Genomic DNA, 19,598 nt, shown 5'->3' on the forward strand with positions numbered 1-19,598 from the left:
CTCTCTCTCTCTCTCTCTCCCTCTCTCTCTCCCTCTCTCTCTCTCTCTCTCCCTCTCTCCAATTCTATCCCCCAGAGCCTGGAACCTCCCTTCTTTCCTCTGCCTTCTCACCAGATCTTGGATCCCACCTCCCAAACGTATCCTTCTGCCAGACCTTGGCTCATGCATCACCCTCCCCAAGTCAACTATTGCTGGCAGCTCCAGCCCAGCGCTTCCTCTTACTGCCCCGGCCCAGCGCTTCCTCTTACTGCCCCGGCCCAGCGCTTCCTCTTACTGCCCCGGACCAGCGCTTCCTCTTACCGGTGGCAGTGGCCCCAGCACAGCACTTCCTCTTACTGCCCCAGCACAGCGCTTCCTCTTACTGCCCCGGACCAGTGCTTCCTCGGTGGCAGTGGCCCCAGCACAGCACTTCCTCTTACTGCCCCAGCACAGCGCTTCCTCTTACTGCCCCGGACCAGTGCTTCCTCTTACCGGTGGCAGTGGCCCCAGCACAGCGCTTCCTCTTACTGCCCCAGCACAGCGCTTCCTCTTACTGCCCCGGCCCAGCGCTTCCTCTTACTGGTGGCAGTGGCCCCAGCACAGCGCTTCCTCTTACTGGTGGCAGTGGCCCCAGCACAGCGCTTCCTCTTACTGCCCCAGCACAGCGCTTCCTCTTACTGGTGGCAGTGGCCCCAGCACAGCGCTTCCTCTTACCGGTGGCAGTGGTCCCAGCACAGCGCTTCCTCTTACTGCCCCAGCACAGCGCTTCCTCTTACCGGTGGCAGTGGCCCCAGCACAGCACTTCCTCTTACTGCCCCAGCACAGCACTTCCTCTTACCGGTGGCAGTGGCCCCAGCACAGCGCTTCCTCTTACCGGTGGCAGTGGCCCCAGCACAGCGCTTCCTCTTACTGCCCCAGCACAGTGCTTCCTCTTACTGGTGGCAGTGGCCCCGGCACAGCGCTTCCTCTTACCGGTGGCAGTGGCCCCAGCACAGCGCTTCCTCTTACTGCCCCAGCACAGCGCTTCCTCTTACCGGTGGCAGTGGCCCCAGCACAGCGCTTCCTCTTACTGGTGGCAGTGGCCCCAGCACAGCGCTTCCTTTCTGACCTAACACTCCTCTGGGCTTCGCACTGATGGGATTTTGGTGATGTGACTCCCTAGTTTGCCTACTAGAACACCAGCTCTGCCCTCCTCCTCTTCCCCAATCCCGGAAGCTCCCTGCTGATTCCTGATCTTCCCGTCTCCCATCATCCCCATCACTCTTTTCCTCCCACACCCCTCCCTCCTAGCCTCAGTCCTTTTTACCTTCTCCTCACCCCATTCTAGTCTTCCTCCCTTCCTTTCCCCCTCTTGTCTTCTCCCTGTCCCTGAGATCTCCTCCCTGCAATGATACTTAAGCAAGGTTGAAACACTACTTAATTTAAATAAGGTAATATAAAGGATGGAATTTCCTAATTAATGCAGAGAATCTACCCCGAGCTGCTGCAGCAAACTGTGGGGCTCTGCCTTAGACTTCCTGCTGTCTCAGAGGGGGAGAGGGTGACAGACGCTACAGTGCCTAGGAGTGTAAGACCCTAACTCAGTCTGCTGAATGGAGCTTCAGAGGCTGTGAGAGCAGACGGAGTGAAAGTTGCTGCGGGTTGGACAGGTGGTCGCTTCTTAGGTGAAAGGGGGGCTTTGTGCCAGGCTATGTGGACATTTCTATGTACTGTGTGGGATTTGAGGTTCCCTGTACGTACCCAATCAGTCCAGACTCCTGGGTTTTGCCTCCCTGCCAGCAGATGGAGACAGAGAGTCTCACTGACACTGTACATAACCCAGTGTGCACCTGCGGTCCCTCAGTATTTCTCTGTCTCCAGCAGTTCCCAGTATGTACCCAGATCAGTCCAGACTCCTGGGTTTTGCCTCCCTGCCAGCAGATGGAGACAGAGAGTCTCACTGACACTGTACATAACCCAGTGTGCACCTGCGGTCCCTCAGTATTTCTCTGTCTCCAGCAGTTCCCAGTATGTACCCAGATCAGTCCAGACTCCTGGGTTTTGCCTCCCTGGCAGCAGATGGAGACAGAGAGAGTCTCCCTGACACTGTACATAACCCAGTGTGCACCTGCAGTCCCTCAGTATTTCTCTGTCTCCAGTTCTGCAGTCAGGAGACAATTATTTTCTTTAGAGTTTACAAGCCTTCCTCCCAGAGGGTGGTAGGTCCTGGTGGGACCATACCTGTTGGTTGAGGTGGACAAGCTGGAATGGTGGTCCAGGTCCCTCCCCTTCACGACGCTGCTAAGGTGGCTGCAGACTCAGGATAACTGATTGGTTTTTTTCGGGTGGCCTCTTTATTTTTTGGACAGCTCTGTGTTCCAGCCTGAGGATAAAGTTTTACCAAAAAAAAAAAAAAAGCCAAAGCAGATAGGAATCCTGTATTATCATCGGCCAACTTCCTGCCTCTTTTGCTTTGGGCGGCTGTGCTTTTCAGTGTTGGAGGCTTCTTTGTGGCCGAGCTAAGCTTCCTGCTGTCAAAGAGAGATGGTGCTCGGCAGTCGCCCCTTAGTCGTATTGGGTTATGCACTGCCTGTTCCACCGGTGATGAGGGGCTGTCCAATGCTCTAGGGTCCACGAAAAGGAGGCTGTCTTCCGTTCTTGTTCCTCCCGTGCCGGCTGGAGGACCTGTTGGCGTGGGAGCGGCCATTTTGAGAGCTCATGCAGCTTGCGCCACACTGGCAGAGGGGGAGGGGGATTTCCCTCCCAGGCTTTCCCCAGCTTGCTCGGGCTCCAGATAAGAACAAGAGGGGGCAGAGGGAGAAGTCGTCCTCTTTTGCCTGATCCTGGTTCTGCACAGCCCATGGCTGGCATCGCAAGACCTTTTTCGTCAGATTTTGGGTTGCTCCTGCATCCCATCTCCAGGCATCACTACAGTAGGACTTCATCAGAGGCAGGTTGGATAGTGTCCAGAGGAAGGCCCTCTTACCCTGAGACCGGGCAATGACTCTCACTTCTCTGGCAAGGGTAGTCTCCTGCTGCATTCATGTTTCGGCACACCCATTTCTGCGCTTTTTAGGGCACATGACAACAACTGTTAACGTCACACTGTTCGCTTGGCTACACATGCGCAGGGCGCAGTGGACATTGTGCTTACAGTGGCGCCGAGCTGCCCAGGATTTTTGGGCTCGCATCCTAGTCACCACTTCACTTCGGCAATCCCTCGAGTGGTGGGAGACCCTATCCAACCTGGCGAAGGGGAGGCCTTTCTGGGTCCCTATGGTGCCTTGGTCCTGTTGGAACTTTTGAAGTGTCTTTGAGACCAATGGCAGGGGAGGATAAACGTACAGGAGACTGGTGCCCCAGTGGCATGAAAAGGCATCAGACATCGATCTCCTGCCCTCTCGGTCCAGGGAGCAGAATCGATCCACTTTCTTGTTCTCTGGGGAAGCGAACAGATCTATGTCTGGGGTCCCCCACAGGCAGAAGATGCGGTTCGCAACCTCCTGTTACAGGGACAATTCATTGGGTCAGAAGGCCCGACTCAATGAGTCTGCCATGTCTCATATCCTATCTTTTCTTCAAGAGGGTCTGATCAAGGGTTTGGCTGTGAATTCTTTCAAGGTTCAGTTGGCTGCTCTTGGTTGTCTTCAGGGGGAAGTAGAGGGTGCCTCTCTGCTCATCCAGATGTGGTTCAGGTTCTTCTGGGGGGGGGGAGGAATTTACGTCCGCCAGTAAGGAAAGTTTGTCTGTCCTGGAATCTTAATCTCGTCCTCGCGGGTTTGTGGGATGCGCCTTTTGAGCCGCTTAGAAGAGCAATGCTTAAAGATTTGACTCTTAAGGTTGTTTTCCTGATGGCCATATGTTCGGCTAGAAGGATTTCTGAGTTACAGGATTTGATTTGCCGTGATCCATTCCTTCAAATTTCAGACTCAGGAGTATCGTTGTGCATGGTCCTGTCTTTTTTACCTAAGGTGGTATCGGTGTTTCACGTTAATCAGATGGTGAAACTTCCAGCTTTTTCTCTGTTGGGTTCCCCCGCACCTCATACGAGAGAGCTTAAGCTTTTGTACGTATGGAGGGAGTTGGGATATCTTAAGGTAACAAATGACTTTAGGGGGTCGGACCAAGAAGAGGTTCTCATACATCTACGGCTATGATTGCATGATGACTCAAAGAGGCTATTGGGTTGACGTATATAAGTACGGGTCGATTAGTTCCTGAGGTTTTGCGAGCCCATTCTACGCGATCCCAGGCTGCCTCGTGGTCAGAGGTGCAGCTGGTTTTGCCACAGGAAACTTGCAGGGCAGCAACTTGGAAGTCTCTGCATACTTTTGCAAGGTACTATGGTCTGGATGTGGGGGATCCGGAGTCCCAGTCTTTTGGCAAAAGTGTTTTGTAGAGCGGGACTCTCCAGGTCCCACCCTAAGTAGGGAAGCTTGGGTACATCCCAGGAGTCTGGATTGATCTGGGTAGGTACTGGGAAAGGAAAACTGGTTCTTACCTGCTAATTTTCATTCCTGTAGTTCCACAGATCAGTCCAGAATCCGTCTGATCTGTGGAGATTCAGAGTCGTCCACTCATCTGATTTTATTGGTATGGTATAAAGTACAGACTTGTTATAAAAGGTTTTTTTTCTAAATTTGTTTTATTTATTTGGTGTTTATACAGTTTTTATGCTTGGGTACAGGTCAATACTGAGGGAGTGCAGGTGGCACACGTGAGTATGTAGCAGTGTCAGTGAGACTCTCTCTGTCTCCATCTGCTGGGGGAAGGCAAAACCCAAGCGTCTGGATTGATCTGTGGTTCTACAGGAATGAAAATTAGCAGGAAAGAACCCATTTTCCTTTTGCATTCTGACCTCTGTCCCGGAGCAGGAGGAAGTTCAGCACAAACCCGTTGGATCCAGCCAGTCTCTGGCTTTGCCACTATGGATTCTCTGGTTTTGTCTTCCGTACGCTTTCCTTTCATTTCTGAGGCATTTTGTCACTTCCTGTAATTCTGCCGCCAGGGTGGTCTCCCAGGCCTGATGCTGGCTCCAGGTAGGAGGCAGGACTCTGGGGCTGTTTCTGTGTTTCACGAGGTGGCATTTCCCCTCGCCCATGACTGAAGTTTGAGTTAATCAAAGGTCCCCAGCCCCCTCTACATACACTCACTCTCACCGGGGGCCTTCATCTTCGCCACGAGAGGAATTCGGCACAGAAAATAACAAAGATGAAGGAGACCCTGGCTGGGGGTGGGGAGGAATTATGCACGGGTCCTCTGTTCTGATGGCAGGGGGCAGTTTTTTGCCGCCTGAAGTGGCCGCCTCACCCTGCCTCATTACACAACTGCCCCTGACGGTCTTTGTGATGAGCCGTTCATACTGCGAAAGGCTTAACCTTGTATTATTCCACGTTCTGTGCCACGGTCCATCCCAAGATAATTGCGCCGTTTCCCCGTCTGTCTGGTGCAGATGCCCGTGACGTGCCAGGGCTCCGGCCCTGCTGGTGAGTAAGTGCTGCTGCCTTTCCTGAGGGCCCTGGCTGGTGCTGATAAATGAAGTAGCCTTTCATCTGTGACGTGCCTTGCTCTTTCTTTGAAGCTGTGTCCTGCAGGTGGCCCTCTCTCACCAGGTCGCTGCCTGTGATTCAGCCCTGAGTGCTTAGCATGTCTCAGAACCCATGCACGCGTGTGCAGATCCTGCCGTGCTCTTCTTTGCCACGGGGCTCCCTGTCCTGCCCGGTTGAAGGAATACTGGGGTGCTGGGTGGTATTCTGCTTGTACTCAGAATCAACAGCCGAATTCTCACTTCTGACAGCTTTTGGCAAGACTTTCACGATTATGGCGCGTGCCGATGCCTTCATAGGCCTGGAAAGCACAGTTTGAACGTAGTTTAGTGTGGAAAGCTGATTGTAAGGTGGCCCCTGCAGCTCCTTGTTTAATGTGGTGCTGGCACCTTGCTGAGGAGTGTGTGTGTGTGTGTGTGTGTGTGTTGGGAGTACCTTGTCTACCTGCCTCCTCCCCTCTATTGCTGCCCTGCTTCACTGTTCCTCCTTTCTTTGATTGCTAATGAAGGATTCTTTTGTTCTTGGCGTGTGGTGGACTGAGAGAGAGGGGGCTGGTGACCTAGGAGCTCCTGCCACCCCACTGGTTCTGGTCTCTCATCACTTTGCAGGCGTTGCCTGCTGGAGGTCACCTGACCTAGATTAACCCTTGCTTTGCCACATCCCTAGGGGGGGCAGCACATTTGGGGGCGGTTCAGACAGCAGTGCTTTTTTTTCCTGCTGCAGGCAGATGCTCCACAGGGAGGGGAGATAATGAGAGGGGTCCTACAGCTCCTGAGGGGTAATTACCAGCTCCACAATCACCATTTTAATTAATGAGCTGCTGTTTTTATTTTGTTTCTAAATACGTTTGCCACTGATGAATAAGGGTCTGTGCTTCCTGGCCTCTTCTCTATAGCACTCCTAGCTTTTTTGGGAGGGAGCTGCTTAAGGCTGGGCTGGGGGACCTGGACTGCTGTGTAGCTTTGGGAGGATGAACAGGAGATGGGTAAAAAGAACTGCCTGCCTGTATTGGGCTTTTTCTTCTGTCCCGTACCGGGAAGGGGAGGTTGCTGACCCCATCTCAGGAGCGTGTCTGAGTCACACACCCAGATGCTCGGGACCTAGCTTGGGCTTTGCTGGCAGCTCTGACACATGTATTCCATAGGGTGCTTCTAATCAGAGATGAAAGGTATTAATGTGTGTCTGGGGACTGATGCCAGAATAATCATTCATGGGTCGCTCCCAGCCAGGCGTGAGGCTTGGATGCCCAGAGGACGACTCCTTCACTTCACTGATGCTGTCCCCCAGGGGCATGCATTGTAGCCTCTCCCTCTGGGGAATGTGTTAGTCGCTGGCACTTTTAGCTTTAATATCTTGGGTTTTGCCCTGCTCTGATCTTGCCAGACCTGCAGATTGTAAGCTCCTGGTTTCTCTTGAGTTCCACATGTGGCTTTCCTTACACTTCTTGTGCTATTGCTGACAGGTGTTACCTATGAACCGCCAGTAATTTGTCAGGTGGCAATAGTGCTGATCGTGCCCTGCATTTCTCTAGGTTGGGGGACGGGGGTGCTAAGATGTTCAGTGACATCAGAGGAGAAAGCTTGGATCTTGTGGTGCTGCCTTCCAAGGGAGGCTCTACTTTTATTTATTTATTTTTTTTGCAGCTGTCACAAGTAAATAGGGGTGGCGTGAGGTCCTGTAGATTGTGAGCCTTCTAGGGACAGGGAACTTTGAAGTGGCTGAAAGGCAGAATTTAAATCAAAGAAATAAATGTGGAATGCAAGACATTCCGCTTCATTGGAAACAAAAAAAAAACCCCCAGATTGCCGGGGGACTTCCGGTTATGCTTCGTGTGCTGCTGGGCTCACGCTGGGCCTACCTGATTTTACTTGCTCAGAGTCTTCAATTTATCCTGTGTCCCGCTATGGCTATAAGAAAAGACACCTCTCAATGTTCCCTGCCTGCACTATGGGCTGAAAAGAGATCTGAGGCCAGGAAAACAGTCAGAAGTAAATTGCCCGATCGGGAGAGGGACTCTGCAGCCTTAATCTGACGCGGTCTTAATAAACACTGAGGTGGCCCGGACACAGCTTCCAATTTACTGGAAGCTTTTGCAGCTAAAATCACGTTGCTTGGATGCTCGATTCAGCATCATCGTGGACAAAATAGCCCAAATAGTCAAGTTGGTACGGCAACATTCAAGTAGGCTAGACAATGCTGAGACCTGGATTTCAGATCTCAAGGACTCGTTTACCTCAATGAGTGCCAAGATAGAAAAGCTGGAGCGCCAACATGTCACTGTGATTGGCTAATTAGAGGACCTCAAAAACCAATCGTGGGGCTTCCAGAACATGCGGAAGGTCGGGATGCCATTCATTTCGTGGCTCCCTGGCTCCCTCAGCTCCTAAATATTTCTTGCAAAGATGGCGCCATTAAAATTGACCGGGCGCATCACGTCACTGCGCCAGAATCGGCACGAAGTGGAATACCGAGAGCTTAATTGTGCGGCTACACAATTTTACCGATAAGCAGCGTGTTTTGATTGCTGCGAGAGAGGTGGAATCCTTGACCCACTCAGGTGATCTTTGCCGACTTTTCTCCAGAACTTCAACAGCAGGCCTTTCGAGCTGTTAAAAGAGAATTTGGAAACTTAGGGGGGCCTTCTGCTATGCTCTCTCCTGCTAAATTGAAAGTGACTGTCAATAATAAAGCAATCTCTTGCATGTCCGTGGCAGAAGCTGAGGTTAAAAGCCACAACTCTGCCTCTAAAGTATCGTGACGACCATGTGGGTATTTCAACATCATTCACCTGCTACTTCCCTTGGTGCCCGGCAGGAGAGCGGGGGCTTGTGGTGGCTCGGTTTGTTCTTTCCATATACTGTTCGAAGGGAGTTCCCCCTAGCTATATTTAGCTAGTTTTTCAATTTCTATCGGTGAGATGACCCAGACCCGGATTTTGCTCAACATTTTATTTATTTATTTATTAAGGCTTTTATATACCGACTTTCTTGATACAAATCAAATCAATTCGGTTTACAATGAACTAAGCAGAATATACAATTACCCAATCAACAAGAGATACGGAGCATACAGTTACATTATAACAAGGAAGCCTTAACTTGGAGTAGGAAAATAAAGAAGGGGTGAACGGAGCAATAAATATATAAATAAAATGAAATAAAATATAATAAATACTATATACAGAAGAGGGGGCAAGGGGCCAACCTCTCTGTAATGGATATTATGCATGAAAAATTTGGAGAGTTTTGTTTACAGAGATGTGTGGTGAACAATTCTAGATCAGGCAATGGGGTTTGTGGTGGGGAAGGCTTTGCTGAACAGCCATGTCTTTAGTTTCTTTTTAAAAGTTGTTAGACAAGTCTCCAGTCTGAGGTCCGGAGGCATGGCGTTCCACATGGAAGGGCCTGCGGTAGAAAAAGACCGGTCTCTGAGGTTTGCGTGGTGCACTAATTTGATTGTAGGAACGTGTAAAGATCCCTTGTAAGCATCCCTTAAAGGCCTGGCTGTCGAGTGCAGTCTGAGAGGATGAGACAGGTCAAGCGGGGTTTGATGGTGGATATTTTTATGAATGATTGTGAGAGATTTATGGAGGATCCGGAAGTTTACTGGGAGCCAGTGGAGATCTTTTAGAATGGGAGAAATATGCTCTCTCCGATTGGTATTTGTCAAAATCCTTGCCGCTGCATTTTGTAGCAGCTGGAGCGGTTTAATGGTAGAGGCTGGAAGACCATGCAGAATGGAGTTACAATAGTCGATCTTAGAGAACAGAATGGCTTGGAGGACAGATCTGAAATCGTAGTGGAATAGGAGCGGTTTGAGTTTTTTGAGTACTTGTAACTTGTAAAAGCACTCCTTAGTAGTGTGTTTTATAAAATGCTTTAGGTTCAGGTGACTGTCGATTAGGACTCCAAGATCTCTGGCGTGTGATATATGTGGAATATTTTGTGATTGGAGAAGTATGGGACTACCTTCTGGAGTAATTAGCAAGAGTTCGGTTTTAGAAGTGTTGAGCACAAGGTTGAGGCTGGATAAGTAGTGGTTTATAGTTTGTAGATGAGAGTTCCATAACCTGAGTGTTGAGTCCAATGATTTGGATATAGGGATTAAAATTTGAAGGTCATCTGCGTAAATATAAAATTTGAGTTTGAGGTTTGAAAGTAGGTGGCAGAGGGGGAGAATGTAGATATTAAACAGGGTGGGTGATAGGGAGGAGCCCTGGGGGACGCCAAAAGGAGCATTAGTGTGAGGTGATTCCATGTTTTTAATTTTTACCTTATAGCCTCTATTACTGAGGAAAGATTCAAACCATCTGAGGGCTGAACCTGTAATTCCTATGTCTGAGAGTCGGTTTAGGAGGATGTTGTGATTTACCGTATCAAAAGCCGCAGAGATGTCGAGGAGAGCTAAGAGAAATGACTGTCCTTTATCAAAACCAATATATAGTTGATCCAGGAGGGAGGTGAGGAGGGTTTCCGTATTGTGTTCTTTTCGGAAACCATATTGTGACGTGTGAAGTATATTGTGGTCTTCTAGGTAATTTGAAAGTTGCTTATTTACAATTTTCTCCATGATCTTAGATACAAATGGGAGATTTGATATGGGACGGTAATTGTTGAGGTCTTCCGGGTCCAGGTTGGATTTTTTGAGTATGGGTTTGAGCGTGGCCAATTTGAGCGCGTCCGGGAATGTTCCTTGTGTAAGGGAACAATTGATGATATCAGCTAGATATTTGGATATGTATTCTGGAATGAGAATCAGTAACTTGGAGGGTATTTGGTCCAGCGGGTGGGTCAAAGGTTTCATTCTTTTTATCAGCGATTCTACCTCTAAAGTGTGGGTCGAATCAAAGGAGTCCAATCTTATGTCTAAGTTTGGTAGGAGAACTGTGTCCGGAAGAGTAGGATTTGTGTTGACAGGTAATCTAGCCAGGGTATTGGTGATTTTATTTTGAAAGAATAAGGCCAGGTCATTGGCCTTTGATTGAGCTGTATCGTCAGGGATATTAGGAAGAGCCGTTTTGGTAAGTTCCGAAACATAGGAGAAGAGGGCCCTCGCATCATATAGCATATCGTGGATGCGGTGAGCATAGAAATCTCTTTTTGTTCGGAGTGTTGCTGATCTGTACTGGTGGAGAGTAGTTTTGTATATGGAAAGAGTGAGGGGATTAGAATTCTTCCTCCATTCTTTTTCTTTCCGTCTTAGATTTTGCTTCTGAGTGCGGAGTTCATTTGAGAACCATGGTTGCTTATTTTTATGGGAGGGGTTTATAATTTTTTTTGACATGGCCGCGTTGTTAATTCTCACTCATCTGGCCTCATTCATGCTTTTTCCTTATTACCCACGTGGATCTCCGTGGAGGTCTGGACTTTACAGCTTGCGTGATGGCTTCAAACTCCTTCATTCAACCTGGGAGCCTGACCTTGGACTTTGGCTGTAGTTGTTTTACGCTGGACTTGCTCTCAGTCCCATTGCTCTCAGTTTTTGTATCTTTACTTTTCTTATGTCTTTTTACTTGTGGTTTTGGGGATTTACGGGTCAGACTCTCGGTTCCGGTTAACGTCCCACCGGGGTTTACTGAGGCCGATCACTTTTGGGGCTTTTCTGGCTAGGTTGGCCTGGGTTTATCTCTTGTTGCTGTTACTTGTGGGGGGAGGGGGATGTTCACGAATGGGTGGGGTTTTTGGGATGGGATTGTTCTGTAATTTAACATTAGCCAGGAGAGAGCCTAATTCGTTGTCTGTGATACAAGTCAGGATTATCTTTTATATTACCATGGCCTGGGATGAGGTTTCTTCTCCTTTAGTCTGTATGCCCGCATTTTTAATTTTCCACTGTGACCATTATTATACGTAACCTATAACTATTTCCGGTGATGTCAGCTCTTAATTCTTTTTCTTAATGTGCGTGGTATTTCGTCCCCCATTAATTGGAAACAGATACTACGCTGGGCAAAACAAAATAAGGCGCAAATATTTCTGCAGGAGACCCATTTGACGAATTTAGAAGATGAGAAATTTAAAAACATAGCTGGGTGGGTGGTGTTTATTACTCCGGGGAAAGACCTTGCAAATTCAGGTGCATCGATCCCAAGCTGACCCTGAAGGCAGTTATATTATCTTTATATGGGGACAAATTTACCTTGGTGAATGTGTATGGGCCTAACCAGGATCAGCCTACTTTTTGGAAGAATGTGTTGGATGTTAGTGTTAACTTTGGCTACGACTCACTCTGTATGGGTGGGGACTGGAACATCTGTATGAATTCCCTACTGTACCTTCAGCCCCTGTATCCTCGGGGTAACTACCCTAAAGCTTATTGATGTTTGGAGACACCTGTATCTCCAGGAAAGGGACTACACATCTCACTCTCCTCCACATAAATCTGGTAGTAGGTGGGATTATTATCTGTGCTTCCCTAGCTTCCTTGCTAAGATTGCACTATTTTACCGACTCTGATTTCAGACCATAATCCTGTGGAATTTGTTTTTAATCTAGCTCAGGCTAGATCTCCTACTTTGTCGTGGAGATTAAATACTTCTCAGCTGGGAAAACTGGAATTTTGCCAGTCCATTACTAAAGCAGTGCAGGAGTTTAATGAGTTTAACCCAGAAGCTGACTATACACCTATTTGTGATGGGAAACCTTTAAAGTATTTCTTAGAGGTAAAATTATTACTTATGCCAGGTACAACCATAAGCAAGACAATAGGCGAAGGGCAGAGCTGCTATCTGCCATTGCAATGCCTGAGGCACAACACAAAAGGGATTGCTCGCTTAAGACATAGCTTGGCGGGAATTGGGTTCCCTAGAAATTACCAAAATTGAGCGGGCTCTCAGGTTCACTAGACTTAATTATTATGAGCATAGCGGTAGGGTGGGTTCTTTATTGGCGAGGGCTGTAAAGAGAAGGCAAGTTTGCAGATTGCAGCTTTGCGCACTCCTGCGGGCACATACACTGCCGACCTGCAAGATGGGAAATATTTTACTACCCTTCATTCAGAATCTAACGCCCCCTTTCGAAGGAGCTAGCCGGGATTTTCTGGATGGTGTCCCCCTCCCTTAGTTGGGAGGAGCCCATCACCCTGTTAGAGATTCGGGGAGGGAAATGCCTGGGGCCTGATGGATATCCTATTGATGATGTTGCTCCATTTTTGCTTTCTTTATATAATAATGCTCTTCATTAGGACAGCTAGGAGATGCTACCACTTCCCTCCTTGTCAAGCCTGGGAAAGTGGATCCTACCACACCATCTCGCTGTTAAATTCTGATTCGAAAATATTGGCTAAGGTTCTACAACTCCCCATTTGAATTCATCGTGATCAGACTGGGTTTGTCTCTTCATTATCGTGCATCTTTCTAAGACGTTTGGGTGGACAGGTTTGATTGTATCCCTGGAGGGGAGTGTATATGCTGGAGCTTTCTGTTTTCAGTCCTAAGGAAGGCGGGTATGCCTGATAGATTTTTGCAATGAGTGGGTGCCATGTACACGGCTCCCAGGGTGCATCTTTTAATAAACTGGGTACTCTCTGCCTCGGCAAGGGTGCCCACTCTCCTCTCTGTAGAGCCTCTTGCAGCCCTAGTCAGGCAGACACCAGAAGCTAAGGGGTTTCAGTTCGGTTCCCCCGTGCGCACTATTTCTCTCTACGCGGACGATGTTTGAATTTTATATTATTTTACACTATTATTTTACACTATCTCTGTAGAGCCTCTTGCAGCCCTAGTCAGGCAGACACCAGCAGCTAAGGGGTTTCAGTTCGGTTCCCCCGTGCGCACTATTTCTCTCTACGCGGACGATGTTTGAATTTTATATTATTTTACACTATCGTTACATGTTTGAATTAATAACCTGTCCTTTCTCTTCTCTCTCCGCCAAGTTCTAATCTCCCTGTTATTTGTAACTGCCTTTTTCCGCACCATTGTTTTAGTTTTGTTTACGATGCACACTTGTTTTAATGTGAACCAGCATGATGGGACTGCGTTCTCGAATGCCGGTATATAAAAACCCTAAATAAATAAATAAATAAAATGTTTTGATTTGTCTGGTCCTCACCAGTATGGGGCCCTTTTAGGATATAAGGTTAACTATGACAAATGTCTACTCCTTTGTATTGGCTCTCGTCAGTTGATTGCTGCCTGTAAGACTGCGTTCTGCCGGGAGGATAAAGGATTTCACTATTTGGGAATATTTGTACCTTGAGATCTCAAGCTTCTTTTCCCATGTAACTATTTTGTGTTAATGGACAAGGCACTGGGCCGATCTCCTGGGCGCAAGTATCTTGGTTAAGATGACCGTTCTACCTACCTTTTTATACTTGTTTCGTCGTATTCCTTGCGATATCCCTCAGGTTTTTCACTACCCTGCATAGTTTGAGTTCCAAATTCATTGACTGAATAAACTGGCCTGAATCAAAATAAGTCCATTATGGTTAGCTAAGAACCAGGGCGGGATGAGTGTACTACTGCGCCTCTCGTCTGACCCCTCTTAAAGTCTGGTTTCTGCACCGGGGTGCAGTTTGGAGGTCTTCGGAGCAGTTCAGTCTGAGGTAGATCGCACAATCTTACCCTTGCTTCCTTGTATTTCCCCTTGACGGCGAAGGGCGACTAGAGATTGCCCTGTAACAGCCCACACTTGAAGATCTGGAACCATGTATTAAGGTACCTGGGATAGGAAGACAGTAAAGTATCCTTGTTTGGACCTATTTATGGTAACCCTAATGTGTCTGGGCTCACTTTCTCTCCGGTTTTTAAGGAATGGAGAGGTTGTGGGTTATACCACCTGGTGCAGCTCTGGGAAGATGGGCATTTCCAATCTTTTGAATCACTGAGTGGGGAATATGATCTCCCCGCATGCTCACAGTCTTCAACTGCGCACAGCTCTCTCTAAATTATTTGACCTTTCAATAGAAATACCAGAGGCGAATAGTCTACAATGGTATTTTTCAGACCCTGAGGCCTTTGTTAAAGGTTCTGCCCTGGTTTACTGGGGACTACTTCACAGGAAGTTTGGTAAATCATCAGCACGAGGTCTTATTGACCAATGGAATGAAAATGTAAGACTTTCTTTAACTGGTCCTAAGCGGAAAGATATCTGGGTAAATGTCCATCGCAGTTCCCTTGGCCTTCGCCTGATGCGTAGGGTTTATAGGTCACCTGATCGTTACTGCCGTATCTTCTCGGACTCTAGCCCTGTGTGTGGGGAGAGGGGCACCTGTATACAGATGTGCTGGCACTGCAAGGCGCAAAGTGGCTGATGGAATAGATGCGCCAATTATGGGACTTCTGGGACGTTGGGATGGATGCCTTGTGCCCAGGAAGTTCAGAAGGTTAGTAGCTCAATTGCTCGTAGCAGCTCGCTTTACAATTATTGCTTTTGGATGCAGCAAGTTTGCAACATTGCAGATATTGAGCGCCTGCAGTATGCGCTCCGGCATCTGGGGTCCGTATCACAAATAGATCGCTGATGATGTTGTTTGAGAATTGGCTTGTTTAGGTTACTGTTCAGTCTTGTATAGGAATTTTGGTGCCTATTCTTGAAATTGCATTCCACTCTGCTCTCGCTTGCTGTTTTTGTGTATACTATGAAAACGCTATAAATAAAATAAAAAAAAAACCAACCCAAAACAGCTTGCCAGGCTGGGCCGTGCTGTGCACTTCCACGCAGAAGGTTTGCAGATCAGTGGGGGGTTCATGGTTCTAGGAGGGAGAGGGGAATCCCAGCTACAAGAAAGAGGAGGAAGTGGCAGGCCAGAATGAGAAGTGGCTTGTCTGCCCCCAGCATGGTTAGTCAGGCCTTGGTGGGTGTAGCTGCTGAATGTCCTGGCACTCGCTAATCGCTGCCTCTCCCTTCCTTGTTTTCCAGCTGCAGCCGGGCCCTGCGTGCTGCGTATCCAGGGATCCGCGGTCCCCGCACAGGAGCTGCGTGCCGCTGGTTGCCAGGGTGACATGGACATCCTGTTTATACCTGTCGCCCGTGGAGCTGGGCTTGTTTAATGCCTCTGTCCCCATCTGGAATCCCATGCCAGCCTGTCCCAGCTGACGGAAGCTGCTCGCACCAACAAAAACGGACGCTATCTCTATCTTTTTTTCTTCTATATTTTTCTCCTTTTTATTTTTTGACGACATTTTTACCAAAATGACAAACAACTCGGCTGACTCCCACACCGTGAACTCTTTAGCAGAGCGTAATCATGAGGGGGAATTCGGCTGCAGCCTGGAGGACCTGCGTGACCTCATGGAGCTGCGGAGTGGTGAGGCAGTAGCGAGGATAAATGAGATTTATGGTGGGGTACAGAGCATCTGCCTGCAGCTGAAGTCATCTCCTGTGGAAGGTAAGCAGCAGAGCAGAATGAAAGTATGGGAATTCATCTCGCTCCGGCTCATGTTCCCCCTTTAGTATATTAGCAGGCTCTTCTGGGCTGTTAACTCACCCTGACGCCAATGCTCAAAATGAGAGGAAGGTGGGGACCAACCACTGACAGACCCTCAGGCTGCATTCGATGATTATTTCACTTCTAAAATACCTGGGATGTGAAAAATTGGATTAGAGACCAGAGAGAGCATATGACAGCAGTAACTGCTTGAGGCTGAAGGTTTGACTGGAAATAAACGTCCCCAGGTACAATTCCAGAGTTACCCACTACTGACAGATAGGCCTGTCTGCTTTTCTTTGCTTTTTAATACTCGCTGTCAGTAATTTACTGACAGATGGACCTGGCTACTTTCTTTGCCTTTTTTTTATACTCGCTGTCAGTAAATTTACTGACAGATGGACCTGGCTACTTTCTTTGCCTTTTTTTTATACTCGCTGTCAGTAAATTTACTGACAGATAGGCCTGTCTGCTTTTCTTTGCTTTTTAATACTCGCTGTCAGTAAATTTACTGACAGATGGACCTGGCTAAAATTTACTGACAGATAGGCCTGTCTGCTTTTCTTTGCTTTTTAATACTCGCTGTCAGTAATTTTACTAATTTACTGACAGCTGGACCTGGATACTTACTTTGCCTTTTTTTTTTTTATACTCGCTGTCAGTAAATTTACTGACAGATGGACCTGGCTACTTTCTTTGCCTTGTTTTTATACTCGCTGTCAGTAAATTTACTGACAGATAGGCCTGTCTGCTTTTCTTTGCTTTTTTATACTCGCTGTCAGTAAATTTACTGACAGATAGGCCTGTCTGCTTTTCTTTGCTTTTTAATACTCGCTGTCAGTAATTTACTGACAGACTGACCTGCCTACTTACTTTGCCTTTTTTTTTTTATACTCGCTGTCAGTAATTTACTGACAGACTGACCTGGCTACTTACTTTGCCTTTTTTTTTTTTTTATACTCGCTGTCAGTAAATTTACTGACAGATGGGCCTGGCTACTTTCTTTGCCTTTTTTTATACTCGCTGTCAGTAACTTTATTACCGTGAGTAAAACCAGTTGAAAAGTACATGCTAAAAGTGAGACAAAAAGACAAATTTCCTTTCTCAGAGCAAGTGAAAGTCATCACAGGGGTCGGCAATCGTAATTTTGCATTGACTGGAACCAAAATCACAATTTACGGGAACTTTGTCTCTGTCTCCCATGCTGAATTTCCACCAGGGTTGTGCAGTAGTTGCCAAGTTGCAGCATGCGTACAGACAGACAGACAATCAGTGCTCTCACACTAGTGAAATGTGCCTGATAAACCTGCAGAATGACCTGTCCCGAAATAATTTCCTGTCACTAGAAGTGCCATGAGTGAGGGGACTGATTTTCTGCTGCTTTTGCGCTCCTTGAGGTGACTCTCGGCAGAGTAAGTCCAGTCTTTCACAAAACATGTCCGTATAAAAGTCTGCAAGACTGTCACTAAAATATAGTTTGCTGAATTCACCGTTGAAGAACTTCCTGAAGTTGGATGGCTCGCGTTCTGGCTGTGAAGCTGCTTATTTGCTGTGGTATTGATCAGGCTCAGTATTTTCCGTGGAAATGTTTGTCCTCTGAGTGCCTTGGATCAGCCAATGACCGTTTGCTGCCGATCCTATTCAGATGGGTGACGGTGGTGAATAAGAGCAAGACTGCAGTGTGGCGAGCCCCTGGTACTGGAGTAATCTCTGCGTGTCTTGTTTTATTGAAGGACGGACATGAGTTGCATGTGCAGGAGTCCTGGGATTGCCAGGGATGGCACAATGCCTGCTCCCCCCAGCTCTGTAACCCAGGAAATGTACCTTTAATACATCATATTTTGCAATAACCTTCCCGAAAAACCTTGCACAGCTTAAAAAATGCAACAGGAAAGTGAGTGTTGGTTTTACGCTGATGTCAGTGTGATCTCTCCGTCAGGAAAGGAAGCATTTTAACACCTTTAATTAGTGTGTGACTGAGTCTCTTCATCCTGGCGTTCACTGAGAAGACTTTTTTTTTTTTTTTTTTTCGGTATCTGGAGCTGCCGTGCTCTGTGCCAGCTGCCCTGGCTCTTGGGGTCCCACCCAGTGACAGGTGTTGGGAGTTATCTGATTTCTCTTGTTAAAGTGCATCATCCCACTTGCTCTCCCAGGATCTGGAAGGGACGCTGGGTTGTTCGAGCTGTTCTTGACCTCAGGTCATCTAAAGTCACCAAAGAGAGAGAGCTGGTAACGCAGAGAAGAAATGTAAGGTGCAGATAGCACGCGAGCAGCCTACAGATGAGTGTAAACCTCCTCTCAGCATGTTACACACACACACAAAGTGTGCAGCCACATCCACACACAGACACAGACACACACAGACACACACACACAAAGCGTGCAGCCACATCCACACACACACACACACACAAAGCGTGCAGCCACATCCACACACACACACACACAAAGCATGCAGCCACATCCACCCACATCCACACACACACAAAGCGTGCAGCCACATCCACACACACACAAAGCGTGCAGCCACATCCACCCACATCCACACACACACAAAGCGTGCAGCCACATCCACACACAGACACAGACACACACAGACACACACACACAAAGCGTGCAGCCACATCCACACACACACACACACACACACACAAAGCATGCAGCCACATCCACCCACATGCACACACACACAAAGCGTGCAGCCATATCCACACACACACACACACACAAAGCATGCAGCCACATCCACCCACATCCACACACACACAAAGCGTGCAGCCACATCCACACACACACACACACAAAGCATGCAGCCACATCCACCCACATCCACACACACACAATGCATGCAGCCACATCCACCCACATCCACACACACACACAAAGCGTGCAGCCACATCCACACACAGACACAGACACACACAGACACACACACACAAAGCGTGCAGCCACATCCACACACACACACACACAAAGCATGCAGCCACATCCACCCACATCCACACACACACAAAGCATGCAGCCACATCCACCCACATCCACACACACACAAAGCGTGCAGCCACATCCACACACAAAGCGTGCAGCCACATCCACCCACATTCACACACACACAAAGCATGCAGCCACATCCACCCACATCCACACACACACAAAGCGTGCAGCCACATCCACACACAGACACAGACATACACAGACACACACACACAAAGCGTGCAGCCACATCCACACACACACACACACACACACAAAGCGTGCAGCCACATCCACACACACACACACACACACAAAGCATGCAGCCACATCCACCCACATCCACACACACACAAAGCGTGCAGCCACATCCACACACAAAGCGTGCAGCCACATCCACACACACACACACACAAAGCGTGCAGCCACATCCACACACACACACACACACACACAAAGCATGCAGCCACATCCACACACAAAGCGTGCAGCCACATCCACCCACACACGCTGGAAACACATTCTGCTCACTCCCCTCCACTTCTGCTGCTTTTAGCTTAATTGGTTTCGGCTCTTGAAACATTTTCTAATATCGAATGTTTTTGTAATGAGAACCTTCTGCCAAAAATGCTCCCTTTTTCTCTCGTCCCCCAGTTCTTTCCCTGTTCTTTTGTCCCCATGTCTGTCCAGTGCCTTTTTGCGGCTTCTGGGTTGCAGAGCAGGAATCTTGCAAGTCCTGCACCTCGGGATGCTGGA

The 19,598-nt window shown here is 48.1% G+C and overlaps 1 protein-coding gene across 1 annotated transcript in view; it reads left to right on the plus strand.

Annotated features, from left to right (window-relative positions):
• ATP2B4 (ATPase plasma membrane Ca2+ transporting 4) overlaps positions 1-19,598 on the plus strand; it is a gene marked incomplete in the record, with an annotated part of 141,705 nt that overhangs the window by 29,519 nt on the left and 92,588 nt on the right. The window contains 1 exon segment of the mRNA XM_029572171.1: positions 15,362-15,830. Coding sequence (XP_029428031.1) covers positions 15,635-15,830 — 196 coding nt within the window.

This window comes from Rhinatrema bivittatum, chromosome 12 (assembly GCF_901001135.1).
Source record: "Rhinatrema bivittatum chromosome 12, aRhiBiv1.1, whole genome shotgun sequence".
In the NCBI taxonomy this organism is placed as follows: domain Eukaryota; kingdom Metazoa; phylum Chordata; class Amphibia; order Gymnophiona; family Rhinatrematidae; genus Rhinatrema; species Rhinatrema bivittatum.